This window comes from Sturnira hondurensis, unplaced genomic scaffold, assembly GCF_014824575.4.
Source record: "Sturnira hondurensis isolate 20B ecotype Veracruz unplaced genomic scaffold, ASM1482457v3 Scaffold0022136, whole genome shotgun sequence".
Lineage (NCBI taxonomy): Eukaryota > Metazoa > Chordata > Mammalia > Chiroptera > Phyllostomidae > Sturnira > Sturnira hondurensis.
In genome coordinates, this window is record NW_028094767.1 from 973,701 (window position 1) to 987,981 (window position 14,281).

At 39.4% G+C, this 14,281-nt stretch overlaps 1 protein-coding gene across 4 annotated transcripts in view; it reads left to right on the forward strand.

Annotated features, from left to right (window-relative positions):
* Positions 1 to 14,281, forward strand: part of FILIP1 (filamin A interacting protein 1) — a 203,487-nt gene that overhangs the window by 91,492 nt on the left and 97,714 nt on the right. For 3 of the 4 annotated variants that reach the window (XM_037034350.1, XM_037034351.1, XM_037034349.1), the window contains exon 2: positions 2,182 to 2,463. In XM_037034350.1, the coding sequence (XP_036890245.1) occupies positions 2,188 to 2,463 (276 nt within the window). In that variant the 5' untranslated portion in view covers positions 2,182 to 2,187. Of the gene's footprint in view, positions 1 to 2,181; positions 2,464 to 14,281 lie in introns of those variants that run through there. The other variant, XM_037034353.1, reaches the window with a different exon arrangement.

Here is a 14,281-nt window from a genome sequence, read left to right on the forward strand (position 1 = left end):
CATAAATATATGCTACAGTCAAATACAAATTCTGTGTATGATTAAGGCTAAGAATAATTGTGTTTAATACATCACTCCTCACTTGCTGTGCTTTGAGAACTGTTGCCTGGAATTTCTATTAATTCATGATCTAAATTGAAGTTGTCAAATCAATATCTGATGTACCATTCCAGAGAGCCTTAAGATCTTGTAGAGAGAGTTACTTCAGATAAAAGGAATTCACATATGGTATGGAGTTGTAGGGAGTCACAATTCAATTTGGGAAGCCCATGTGTCTTAGTTGTGATATGTAACAGGTCAAGAGCTAAATTCAAAACTTTCTATTCATCACCTCTTTTTTTTTTTTTTTGGCTTGGAGCTGAAGTCAGCCCACTCTGCCCACAAACAAGCTGTGATGAAATACAGTAGGTCTGCTCTGAAGTGCTCTGGCTTCCATTACAAAGAAACATCTATCTATTCTTTGTTTATCAGCAAAGCACAAAAGATGCTCTAAAATTCCAAGAACAAATCACTGAGTTAACTGGAAAACCAGAGCCAGTGTCAAGGATTGCCTCTTCTGTTGACATTGTTCACAGTCAGGGCGCTATAGAAAGTTCACACGCACAATGTAAGATTGAGTTAAAAAATGGAGCATGAATGTAGATTTCAGGATTTGTTGGAAGAATTAAATATTTGCTATCTGAAAGGAAACACCACACCATATTTATTTTTCTATTATAAACCTATACTGTTTTGAAAAGCTTTCCTTAGTTTCTTGAGTATGATGGGTTCATAAAGGAAATTTACTTTCAGAAAATCTGGCTGCTTAGCTGTTCAGGAAAAGGACCATTTACACTGTTCATTTTAAATAAGCCCATGCACTAAGCTACTATATTTCAGAGTTTAGACCAGTTTTATAGTACAGCTCCCAGGATATCAGAGCTCTCTTTGCAGCACTTTGAATCCTAGCTTTTGAGTCCAGTATGCTTGCATTAATAATACATCTGTTGGTCCAGTCCTTTCCCTCAGAGACTGACAGATAATCTGTAAACCATTCATCATGGAATGACTCAAATGTGCTCCCCATGGACAAATTTGCTGCTGCTTTGTCTTTTTTCCTTATTTTTATCCCCAAATATACTTTAAACGATCTTTATTTTATAATTGATGTTTCCCCCAATTCTTTGTGCTCTTTCTTATTCCTGTAAATGACTGACCCCTAATAAAAAACAAAAACAAAAACTGATTTTGGGAAAAAAGGCTATGGAAAAGCATATCACTAAATACTACACCACCCTCTTCCCTTTGCTTTTCCCTTTTCCTTTCTCTATTTCAAGCCCCCTCCACCCTTTGCAGATTTTTTTGTACATTGTGACTTCCATTTGAATCCTGGCAGGGTTGGAGGTTTGAATTTTCTGATGGACTTGACTTAGAATCACTTTTAAAAATAAACTTTTTATTTTGCATCACATTTAGATTCACAGAATTGTTGCAAAGTTAATAATGGGGGTTCTCAAATACCCCACACCCAGTTTCCTCTATAGTTAACATCTTATATTAGTATGATACATTTGTTATAATTAATAAACCAGTATTGATACATTATAATGGAATAAAGTTCATAATTTATTCAGTTTCCTTGATTTTCTCCTAATGTCTTTTTACCACCCCAGGAAGCCATACTGCACTTAGTTGTCCTGTGTCCCTTGGCTCTGCTTGGCTGAGACAGTTTTCAGATTTTCTTTGTTTTTGATTACCTTGGTAAAGATTATTGGTCATAAATTTTGTAGAGTGTCTCTCATTTTGGATCTGTTTGATGTTTTTCTCTTTTTAGACTTGAGTAATGAATGGTTTGAAGGAGGAAGATCAAAAATTTATCACTTCCTGTCAAAGATACACATCATCAAAGATACATGTGATTAAAGATACAAACAAAGACTTAGCACTGTTGATGGTGACCTTGATCATTCAGCTTGAGATGTTTGTCCCATTAGAATCTTACTTTCACTCCTTCTTGGAGACCATCAGAGCATTTTTCTGATGATTTCGATGATGCATTAATTAAAGCTGTAAGGAAGCGAACTGTGACTGATCGTTTGGCTTTTCTTTGTTGGTGGTGTTGTAAAGCTGCAATACGTTTTTAAGTAGTTAGAAAAAAAAATTTCGTTGGTTGTAAAAACATCTCATCTTTTTTTGTCTTAGGTGGGAATGAGATCCAGAAACCAGGGTGGTGAAAGTTCATCCAACGGGCATCTCTCCTGCCCCAAATCCTCCATCATCAGCAATGTTGATGATAAAAGTCTCTCAGAAGATGCAAAAAAGAAGAACAAATCAAATAGAAAGGGGGATGATGTCATGGCCTCAGGAACTATCAAACGACACCTAAAACCATCTGGAGAAAGTGAAAAAAAGAATAAGAAATCCTTGGAGTTATCCAAAGAAGACCTCATCCAGCTACTCAGTATAATGGAAGGAGAGTTGCAGGTAGAGTCAACGTTTCTTGACTACTGTGTTTCTAGTTACTAAACTATAAAATAAGAGACTATGAACTTGTCTCTCTTATTGGGTTATAAATGTCATGTGGAAAGGGGCTAGGTTTTTGTTACTTGTTTCTAAATTCTTAGTGCCTGGCCCCAGCTTGCACTGTGTATATATGTGTTGAATGAATGAATAAATGAGTAGATGCTGATTCCAACTTCAAGCTGCTCTAGAGGTAGAAGCTTTCTTCATCATATGATTTTGGTAATAATTTAACACAGGGTCCTGTACTTAGTAGTAGGTAATCAATGAGCTTATCTAATTTAGCCATTGACTATGGCTAAAAACTGTACAAACATCGTGACTATTAGATAGCAGAGCTAAGATCAGTGCTATTTTTTATTTTACCAGAAGGTAGAGTAAAAGAGAGGTAAAGAGATAGAGGAAAAGAAAGAAGGAGAAGCAAAGGGAGGGAAAAGAGAAAGAAGGCTTCATTTAAACTGGCCTTACACTTATCTTTTTGTAAAGTTAAGCTTTAATTTTCCACAATGTCATAGGAACCGAGATGCATATGAATGAGCAGAGCAATGTATTGTGAAGACCTAATAGTTTCACAAAGCATTTTCAAGTCTATTACCTCATTCAATCTCAATTAAAATGTGGGTCTCATTATCTATATTTTACATTATGGAAACTGAGGCCCAGAAGGGTTAAGGATTTGTCTAGATCTCACCTTAGGCCTCCTGATTCTTGGTCCAGTGTTCTTTCCACAGCCCGTCCTCACCAACCTTCTGTAGCTACCTCAGCCATGTTCCCATTCAGTATGTTTTTGGGTATCCAAGAAGAGCTGGGATTCTTCTGAGTCCCTGAACTCTAGACAATTATATTTGTGGAAGTGGGGAAACCATAACTCCTTTTTTTTTTGGCATGCGTGGGGGTAGGGTGGAGGAGATGATGACTTAAGAGTGGAGTTGCTGTTTTCCTTTTTGTTTTTGTCAGTTTCTTAGTTTGCATGAACCTCTAGGGCAGCAGTTTTCAACCCACTGCTGGCAATTTTAAAAACATACAATACCTGACTATTTAGTCAGGGGCAGTGACCTATTTTTTCTTAGACTGTCAAATTAAAAAATGACAGCAACCAATACAACAATAGCTGTCTGGAGTGAATGAATCAAAAATATACCTATTTTTTGTCAGAGTGGCAAAAAAGATATTGTTTGGCATGCCACAGAATTTTAGTAGTTAGTTTAGGGGAGCCACAAAATGAAAAAGGTTGAGAATCACTGCTCTAGGGGACTAATGATTGTGTGAGATAAAACCTTCGTCTGGTGCTGTTAGCGTCAGAGGTGTTATTTTAACCTACCCCAAACTAGGGTGGGCTCGCCTGGCTTGTTCCTGGCCTGGCCTGTGTGTGCACACAGATAAGAAAGCTTTAGGATAATGGGAAATAAAACACAACAAAACTCAAATTTTTAAAATAGACAAATATCATTGAGCTTACCATTTTCCCATGGATTAAATCACAGTTGCATTTCATAACAAAAGATGAAATTTTCCAGAGCACCGCCATTACTAAAAATAGCTGTACCTCTCCCAGAAATGTGGTTAATGTTTTGTGTATTAATATTTATTGTGTAAGGAGCTAGAATTTATTAGTTCAACTTTTTAAGCTGCCCTAGCAGGCATTACTGACCTAAGTAGGAGGTAGAATGGTTGCTTTGGGAGTCAAACACAATGCCATCAGCTTACTTCTTGCTCCCCTGTATGAGTCCACACACCCAGAAGTTACCAGGAGACTCCAAAGCAAATCATTGTGCTCTCCCTCAATTTTTATGAATGCAGAATACCTTACGTTACACAATGGATATAAATAAGTAAAAATAAGTAAAAAAGTAAGATAGTCATGGGGGTGGTAGTGAAGGAAAAGAGACATGGAAGACCTGATATTTTAAGAAATCCCATGGTGCATTCATTTGCAAAGCTAATAATTCATCCTCCATATACTTATATGCACATGCATACATATGTAAGTATGTGGACTTATAAGTATGTATACTTGTAAGTGCAGACTTTGCAATATTAGATTTGTTAAAAATGAAGGTGTTCCTATATTTACAGCTGTAGATGTATGTTCTTGTTGCAGACACCTGTACTTTATTAGCATTGTCACGTGGATGTGTGTGCATTGGAGCTGAGAGTTTGGGGCAGTAGCTATTAGCAAACATGACTGGGCTGGTAAAAATGTGGCAGCTCTGTGCCAGGTTTTCCAGACTAAAGATAAGAAAAAAATCTATCTGAAGATTTGGTACTGAGAAGAAAGATAAGTTCCCCCAGCTCAGGCCTTTGTGCATTTATGAGCATTCAGTGGGTTGGCTCCCAGACCCTCATAGGCCACCAACTGCTCTCCCTTTATGGTCTGGCCGTACGTGACTCATGTACCCTTACTCTGGAGGTAGTGTTTGTTCCAAGGTTCTATAAAATATTGGGACTTCCAGGCATCTTTGAGGATTCTGGAAGTACCTCTTTTGTACCACATGTGTAAAACTGTCACTCACATAAATTATGTGACTTGCCAAGGTTGCTTGGCAATTTTGTTACATTTGCTCTCGACTTAAATTCCCTTTCAGTCCCGTCTCCCTACCACTAAATCATTTATACTGTAGGGCTGCTCAAGGGGGAATTCCTTTATACTTATTTTTCACCTCCAGAATTTCTTTCAAGTAGACCTACATTGTGAACTTTGGGGCCAAAGCAATTTTGTGAAAAGATAAAGCCTTTTATAGGTAAGAAAAATAGAGTTAAGAGAAACCTTTCACATCAAGGCAGTAGAATATGAGCTAAGCCATGAAGTTCAGTTATGATCTAGACAGTGAGAAAAACAGGGAAGACAACAGGGCTACATGGCCACGAGCTGGGCACTGCAGCACTTGGGGGTGGGAGAGCTTCGTGTTCGCTACTCTGTGAGGGTTGCGCCCTGAAGCTGTGCAATAGCTTAGCCCCGATGGCACTAGAACTGCTAAACAAAAGAAGTAGGGTGACCGACAGAGAAAAGGGCTTATATTGGGTTGCCCCAAAAGTCCATTGTGTTTTTTTCATAAAATAAAAGACACATTTTTCATTTTTACCAATAACTTTGTTGATTTGGATATTTTGTGTATGTTGACTATCTCCCACTATTGGCTTGAGGTAGAGACCACGGGTGATGCTAAACATCCTCCAAGACAACCCTCCAGCAAAGATTTATTTGGCTAAAATGTCAATAGTACCAAGAGACTTTGCAAACCACTTTTGACACATTCGATCAATCATGGCACCTTCTCCAAACACTGCACAAATCTTTTTATGTATTTCAATTGCATTTTTAACTTCCTTGAAATAATAAAGCATAGTATGCCAAAAATGTTGCCTATTATCTGCCACCTTCAACATTAAAATGGCTGCACAATAATTCACCAATTTTGATGTTTGTTTTAAATGCATGCTGATATCATAGCTGTCATAATACAATCTAACAAAATTGTTTTGAATGAAGTTAAAGACAAGTAAGCACTATTAGATCCATCATATGGAAAAAACATAACTGACTTTTTGGCCAGCACTGTAATATTGAGGAGATAAGAACAACATGAGGTCTACATGTAGATTTACTCCAGAAGTGACTTGGGGAAAAGAAGGAGATGGAGGCTCAGGCAGGCTTTTTAATGCTCATTTCTCTTTCTCAGACTCCTTGTCGATTCCTTCATTCTCTCTAACCCTGTACTCTGGGTTTGAGACATTATAATTCTATATACTTTTGGTTCTAGTGGTCTGCCACCTTTGGAATCTACTGTGAGATCTATGGAAATTTGTTGAACCAATATTGTAAATGGCATGACTTTTATTGTCAGCATTGGCACTTTGCAAACATTTGTGAATTTGCTGTTTTGTTTGCTAGTCCAGGTATCCAGTGAACTCTTGAAGTGCACCTTTAATGGACATGTATTAGCAATGGAGTTGTCCTTCCCAGGGATCTTTGCATTTTAAGGAGTCTTATCCAGAACTGGTGATGTCATGGCCCTTGTCTTGGAGAGGGACATCTTCCAGACTTTTCAAGTCACACCTTAGTGCATGAACAGATTGTTGTTTTAGCACAGTGACTGGCTGGCATTGCCTGCATGGAAGTAGCAGGGATGGTTTTCATTATTACATTTGTGTCATTGACTGCTTTGAGTAACAACTACTTTCTAATAAATTGGAACATTTTTATTCTCTGGGTGAAAACTGGTTACATATTGCCCAGACTAACCCGGGAATAATGAAATAGTACACCCAGACTATTATTTGGGCACCATGATTAATTTCCCTGTGTATTTGTCCAAAAATAGCAATTTAAAGAAGACATTCTTTACTAGCATGGCTGTACTAACATGACTGAAGTTCAAAGGAAACAGCACTCACATCAAAAGCCATAATACAGAAGACTTGGCAGAAGGGCATTCTTATAAAATGATTTAAAAACAGTATCCTAATTAATTCTTTTTCTTGATGCAAAAACATATTTAACTGTTTTATATAGTAAATTTTCTGATGGGTTCCACTTGAAAACATTTTAGAAAAACCAGCCTCAAATGGGTTTCATACTTTTTCCTTTCATCCTTATAGTTAGTTCTCTTCTATCCGTGTGTAAGCAGGCCCAGAGAAAAACTAGGCTCCATAACTAGATAAGGAACCACCATTTCACTTGGCTTTGTGCTTTCCAACCTGAGTCAGAGACAGAGTCATCCATACACTGAGAAATCTAACTTCATCCTGGGTGACTAGCAGAGGTGTTTTACTGCAAAGAGATAATTTATAAAATAGATACTATTTGGGTACCCTGGTCATATTTGAGAGTTCTCTCGGTCTCCAATGAAATGAGTCATCCTGGACAGAGTCTGTTCTGGTGGGAAAGGGGGTAGCGATTCCCCCTAGTGGAGAATGGCTCAAGCCCTTCTCCGAAATGGCTTAGGGATATAGGGATCGGTATGCATAGGGGTATAGAGTATGCATGCAACGCTCATCAATCAGTGTCTAAAGGCCACAGTTACAGAAAACAGATATTATCAATAGATAACAATGAAGGAAACACAGAGATCTACCTCAGGTCAGGGTCTGTTAGATATGCTGACACCAGAGGTTTGGTTCATGAGATTAGGAGTTCACTCCTTATGCTCTGAATTTAAACATCTGGTTTACACCAACAGGGCTATACAAACCAAAGCAAGCTCAAAGGATACAATGTATTCTTTAAGCCTGATTTTCCACGGGGTCCCTCCGTGTTAGTATTGGGTTGTACCTGCCACCTGCCTTCCTGGTGTTCTGGTGGAGACCTACAGGCAAGGCCATGCTTGTGAGGGGCTGCAGTTTTCAATACCACACAAAGTGGTCCCCAACAATAATATGGCTTCAGATTACTAACATTTTCCTCTATTCTCCCCTTCTGGGGTTCCTAGCCAATTTCTTTAATATTGTTCACTGGTTTCACTTTACCACTCCACTGCTTACTATAGGTGAGCGTTCTACCTGTTCTTCCTCAACAAGAGTTCATTGATTCTTAGACTTTTAATTAATTAATTAATTAATTCTAAGTTGATGGATCTTACAATATTTAAGAAACTTTGCATGCTAGAGGTCTGAGGAATATAAATATGAATAATAATAATGCTTGTGGCTAAAAGTTGATGAGTTACTACTATGCACCAAGTATGATTTTAGGCACTGGTTATTATAGCAGTCATGAAGAAAGAGTTTAAGAACTGATAGGAGAGATAAGAATGTACAGGAATGAATATTCTATAGGGTAATTGAACTGCAAATTATGGGAGTACAAAATGGAGAAGATTATGAAAATCTCAAGAAATGAGTAAAAGCTTCATTGAAAAATTGGTCTTTGAAGGGCCGATGGATTTTGGACAGGTAGAGATTAGCGTAGGACCAACATGAGCAGAATCAAACACCGGGTGGGTGGGATCGTATGGGGCAGGTTCATCAGTGAATAAATAGTCTTGATTTAGTAGAGAAGTACTTGGTAGGAGTAAAACAGTACTTTCATTTGGAAACTACAAAGAAGATGTCTGAAAAACAATAGCTTTTGGAAGGTGCGAGGATCCCCGGCCAGTGGAGTCGTGCCAAAGCCGAGGGAGTCCAGACTCTCAGGAACAGAGGAGTTGTGTCAGGCTTATCAGCAGATTTCAGCTGGGTGTGACTGAAGGGTGTGCACTGGGCTTGTGAGTCTGAAAGTCACTGGGAACATTTGCTGGAGCAGTTTCAGAGAGTTTAAGCCTATTTTCAGTGATTTGAAAAGTGAAGGGAAGTTAAAAAATATTCAGAGTAACATGTTCTGTTGAAAACTCAGGTATTATTTAGAAAATATTTTTCTATTAGTTATTAAGATTTTCTGGAGGTTTTTTTTTTTTTTTGACATAACCAAAGACACAAATTTCCCTTTCCTTTAGCGTAGCAGCAAATTATTTGCTTGGCACAGAGTGCATTCTTGGTGCACATTTGTTCACCTCCTGCTGTGAAATCGCCCTGTTGTTTTTCCCTCCTTCTGTGTTTTCAGTGAAGCCTGGGATTATTAAAAAGTAAAAGGCTGAATCGGTGTGTCTGGAAGCCAAGTCCTGTGAGGAAGTGTTGTAGGACTCAGAAGGTTTAGTAGTTGACCTTATCAGTTTTGACTTTGAGTCTTACTTGGGTTTGAGCTATTTGCACTTAAATTACCTGTGTGAAAGCTTCAACTAATACTAAGTCTTGGATGTGGTCCTGGGAGTAGAAGTGAGGCAGTTAGAATTAATAAAATCAAGGAATGGTAAAGTTGAGATATTGGCTAAATCTCCTACAGGAATGTTGAAACTTGGTAGGATGATTTGGGATGGAGAGCAAATCTGTTTCATTTAATAAATAGGAAGGTTGGGGACTAGAAGGTCAGCACAAAACTACTTCCAGACTGCTCTTTCTGAAGTGTCTCTCTGATCTTGTAGGAATTTAAAAGAGGTCTCTAAACCCTATCTGACTAAAATTAAACTTGCTCAGACTGTCTGAAAAAACTTTTTATTAATTGACACCCCTTAGCTATAAAAGCTCATCTTTGGTGTTTCTTAACACCACATTCTTAACATCTACAAAAGACTCTGAGCTATATAACATAAAAATATCATAGTACAGTATACATAATGCTATTAAATTAAGACTAATGGTCCCAAATATTTACAATAATATTCCTACTACATTACTATGATTCTATTTTTCTGTTGTTTTTAACAAAGGATGTCATAACTGCATCAGGGATGATGACAGTCAGTTCAGATGGAATTACCTGGTGCAACCAAGCACAATAGGCTTACACTACAGGGGATGCCATCCATCACTTTTTTCTTTAGAGATGGCTTTTCTCCTCTGAGTGATTTCTATTTGTCACATGTAAGGTTTCCTGTGGAGTCTCTGCACTTCTGAAGAAAGAGGCTTTTAGTTACTCCATACGGCTTTTAAAATTGATGACTCACCTGTACTTAATATGCTCCATCTTTAGAATCTCAGGCTGAGGTCACCCTGAGCAAGGCTGCCCAGTGAAACCTCACACCACTGACATGGTCAGCATGCTGAGAATGGCATGTCTTTGCTGAATTTAGGAGGCAGCAAAGGAACAGTTTGCTTTCTGATTAAAATCGGGACCAGATCTGATTCTTTGTTGAATATGGTGCTTCAAAATCTCATGTCTCTGGTCGTGTTGTCAGTGTTTGGACATAGAGCTTCAGTGTCATTGTTCAGGAAGGATATTGTTAGTGCTCCTAACAGAATCAGACAGTCGGCCTCTCTGCAGGGAGAATAATGCACTCACTGACACTGTGGGGGAGAATCCTGGTTTTATTGAGAAATGTAAATGCATGTATTAATAGAGAAAATATTCCGTCACATAAATCTATTTCCTATGAATCTCTGAACATGAGAAAATACTATGTATAGGCAGTCAATGTGAGAAAGACAGAGATTTTGCCCCTAAATGGCTGTAAACTGTATTTTTCTAGTTAAAATGATCTTTATTATTTAGTAAACAAAGCCAAATCTAAATATCCTACTTACTGGTATAAATATTTTCCAATATCTGGGCATGTGCTCTTGTCACATGGAGCCATTTTTAGATAAAAACTGTCATAAGAAATGTTTGTTAAATGGAGCAGAACTGAATCATGATCAACTGGTGATTCCAGAAGAACTTGCAGAGGTAAGATCTGGACTGGTATCCAAAACAACTTTCTATGGAGAAAAAAATGTTCTATATCTATACGATCCTACATGGGAGCCAATAGCTGCATGTGACCTATGAGCATGTGAAATATGGCAAATATGGCCAAGGAACTGAATTTTAAATTTTAGTGATAATGAATTTAAATTTAAAGAGGCACAAGTGGTTAGTGACTACTGAGTCAACAGCACAGATGTAGAGACAAACATGGCACTAATCTGAAGAGACCCTCATTGGAGCAAAAAGATGGAGAATAAGAGGAACAAGTTACTCTATTTTTCGGACCGTAAGACGCACTCCCTCCAAATTTGGGAGAAAAGAGGTTGCGTCTTATAGTTCAAATGTAACTTACCTGATTCACTGTCAGTGGCGGAGAGGGGGTGGGAGGCGGCAGCTTATGTTATTTCTGTTATTAAATATTTTATCACATTTTTTGCTTCAAATTTTTTTCCTATTTTCTTCCTCTAAAACCTAGGTGCATCTTATGATCCAGTGCATCTTATAGTCCTAAAAACATGGTAAATCTAAACATAGACCCTAGAAAACCCACCTGGTTAAGAGTGTGAAGAGAGAAAAGAACTGGCCAAAGAGCAAGAGAGGACATGGTTAAAGAGAAAGGAAATAGATCAGAACCAGAGTGTGTCTCGGAAGGCAAGGTGGAGAGAATTTCAGAAAGAAGTCGTTTCCAGTCCTCAGGGCTGCTGCAAAGCGGGAGGATGAAAAGTGGGAACAGCCCATTTATTGAGCTGACATTTAAAGGGTGAAGTTTCAAAGGAATAGAGTGTTACTATGAAGTTGCTGGTGTCTAGAAGCTTGGCCAAACTTCACTTTTGAGACGTTTGTAAATAGAGAAAGGTGACAGGGCTGGATCTGAAGGAATAGAAGGTGAGGAGAGGCTAGGACAGTTAACAGGTAATTCCAGACAGCCTATCGTTTCACCCAGCAATAAGAAGAATATAAGGACTGCTCTCAGGGCAGGGTACCGTTTAGTCACCGGTGGAGAGATCGCTCTGCCACTAATACTGGCCTAACGTTGTTACTGAATGCATCCCTGGGGGGCCAGATACTGTTACCAAAACAAGCCTCCTCCCCAGGGTCTCTCTGTCACCGTGGTTCTTTGCCCACCACCCTAAGGAATTATGGCTCACGATGCCGAGTTTGGTAAAAGTGAAAGGAACTATTTATTCAAAAGTTATACAGGTATAGAGTAATGGTGGACTGTCACCATTAAAATCCCAAAGTCCCTTAAAATACCCACAACACACACAGTCCTTCCTTACCCACTTTACCCAGTCAGTCCAGGCAGGGGTACCTTATGTCAGGAAAAGAAATAGAAGTTCATAGCTCAGCTAGTCTCCCGTTTCCTCCCAGTAATCGGTGCTTGGCTGGCAGGCCTCCCAGCAGAGTCCCTTTACCCCTTTTCTTCCCGCACGGTCTCACATTGCCTCCCATCCTGCATTGCCTCTCCTGCATTCTTTCAAACTGCTAAGACAGAGCTCTGCATGGGTGCTACATCTTACTTTCCCTGCTTCTTAAGCCAGGGAGGCCCCTCTGTGCCCCCCAAACCACGTGGTCAGAACCAGCATGCCTGCAGTGCCTGGGTTTAAATCCCAGGGTGAATCTTCCTCTGCAACCCCATTTCCGAATCCTCCCACACCTGCTAGCACCCCCATACTCTTTGCCTTTCTGGGCTGCCATAGTCATCAACCAGGCAGGCTGGCCCCCGTTGTGGAGTGAACCATCTCCGAGCTCTCACACAGGCACTCTAAGGGGAGCTGCCTCCCAGTTACAGCACAGGTCGAAGCCACTCCCATCCCGCTAGGTAGTCTGCTATTGTTATGCAAAATGACTTTCTGCATATCAGGTGTGAAACCAGCCAGCTGTTACTGATGTTGGAAACAGCTCCAATGGTCCTGCTCTGCATGTCAGTCCCCCAGTCCAGACTTGTGGGGATGGGGATAGCCGACATTTTTATGTTTCCTGGACACCCCCAGTTCTGGGCCCCGTTTCAAATCGTTCATTTGGGGGGCCTTGGTGCACACCATTACAACACACCCAATGAGAAACTACATAAAGTGATGCAAGGGGTAAGGTACTGTGACAGCTTAGAACACCCTCACTCTTGGTCACTATGCTGAAGGTTGTGCCAAAGCCAGCTTCTGGATTTGACATAAAATACTTTAAGAAACATTTTAATAGTAATCCACATTTTGTTTGTTTTATAAACTATATTAACCAAATGGGATTATGAAGTAATTTTTTAAAAGCGTCTATCTGGTCTGTCCTCTGGGATTTTGTAATTTAAAATAGTTGTTAAAAAGAAAGATGTGGACAAGTAGAAAGAAACTGGGGAGGGATTTAGAGGAACATATATAAAGGATACATGGACAACAACTGAGAAGGGTGGAAATGGGAGGGAGGGGGGAGCACGGGGGGGTGGGATGGGATAGGAGTAATAGACAGAACACTGTACTTGAAAAATAATTAAATTAGTTAAAAAATAAATAAATATAATGAGAAAAAAATAAAATAGTCAAACAATATAGAAAGTGGTTGAGATGAGTATACCTATGTGAAGATACAGGTACCTGAATTAGATGGCAGGGTGAGAGGGGGTAGGGATGTAGACAGGAGAAGAGTAGGGGAACAGGTCCTAAATATTTTGTGTTCAGCCTCCCTGGGAAACAGAGACCTTGATGACAGTAATCCCACGTGTAAAGAACCCTGGAATTTTTACTCAATCTTGCTCCTTTTATGTAGAAATTTTCCAAGCCCCCAATAAGCTGGTGATAAAGATCACAGAAGAGCTAGCAGCAGAATTCACAGAGAGATTCAGCTTCATGGAAGCTATGTGCATTTTTCTGGTATACACTATTAGTTTATATAAAATGTTATTACAGTTATTAAATGTTTTTTTAGAGTAAAATGCAGAAATGCATGTCTAGACCATGGTGAATTTAAACTGATGGTGTGCAGCTTAGTGACATGTCAGTGCACCAGCCTGTTTACAACTGCTAGCAACTCGACAACGTTAACAAATTCCTGGGTCAGCCTGTAACCTCCCTTTTATTCCCTTCTCTCTTCTGAACAGTTCAGCGACACTCCTGAAAGTCACTGGGCAAAGACTTTGTAAAGAACGGCCCTTTTTTAGGTGCTTCCTTCCTCATTAAGTTCCCCCGTTTCAGCCCCAGTGGTTCTCAAACCCTTCCTGGTGCAGTGGTGATGGAAGATCTGTTCTGAACCCTGGGTGACCTGTAGCATCCTCGGGTCTGCCAGCTGGGGTTACAAGTGCAGACAGCATATGGGTTATTTTTCTTTGCAAAGCGACCTGGTCTGGGTGGTATTTGAAATCTGACTTCATAAGCATCACGTCAACCAGTCATGGACCAGTCTCAAAACACATGGAGAACTCCGTGACGCATGTCACATGGCTGTCAACAGAGAAATATTTTTATCCAGACCGTCTGTATTTAAAAGGAAAAGCAGGGAACTGATGAAAATTGTTGAAATCATTTTACTGTGATATTAGTACATAACCGAAAGAAAAGATAGAAACTTTGATTG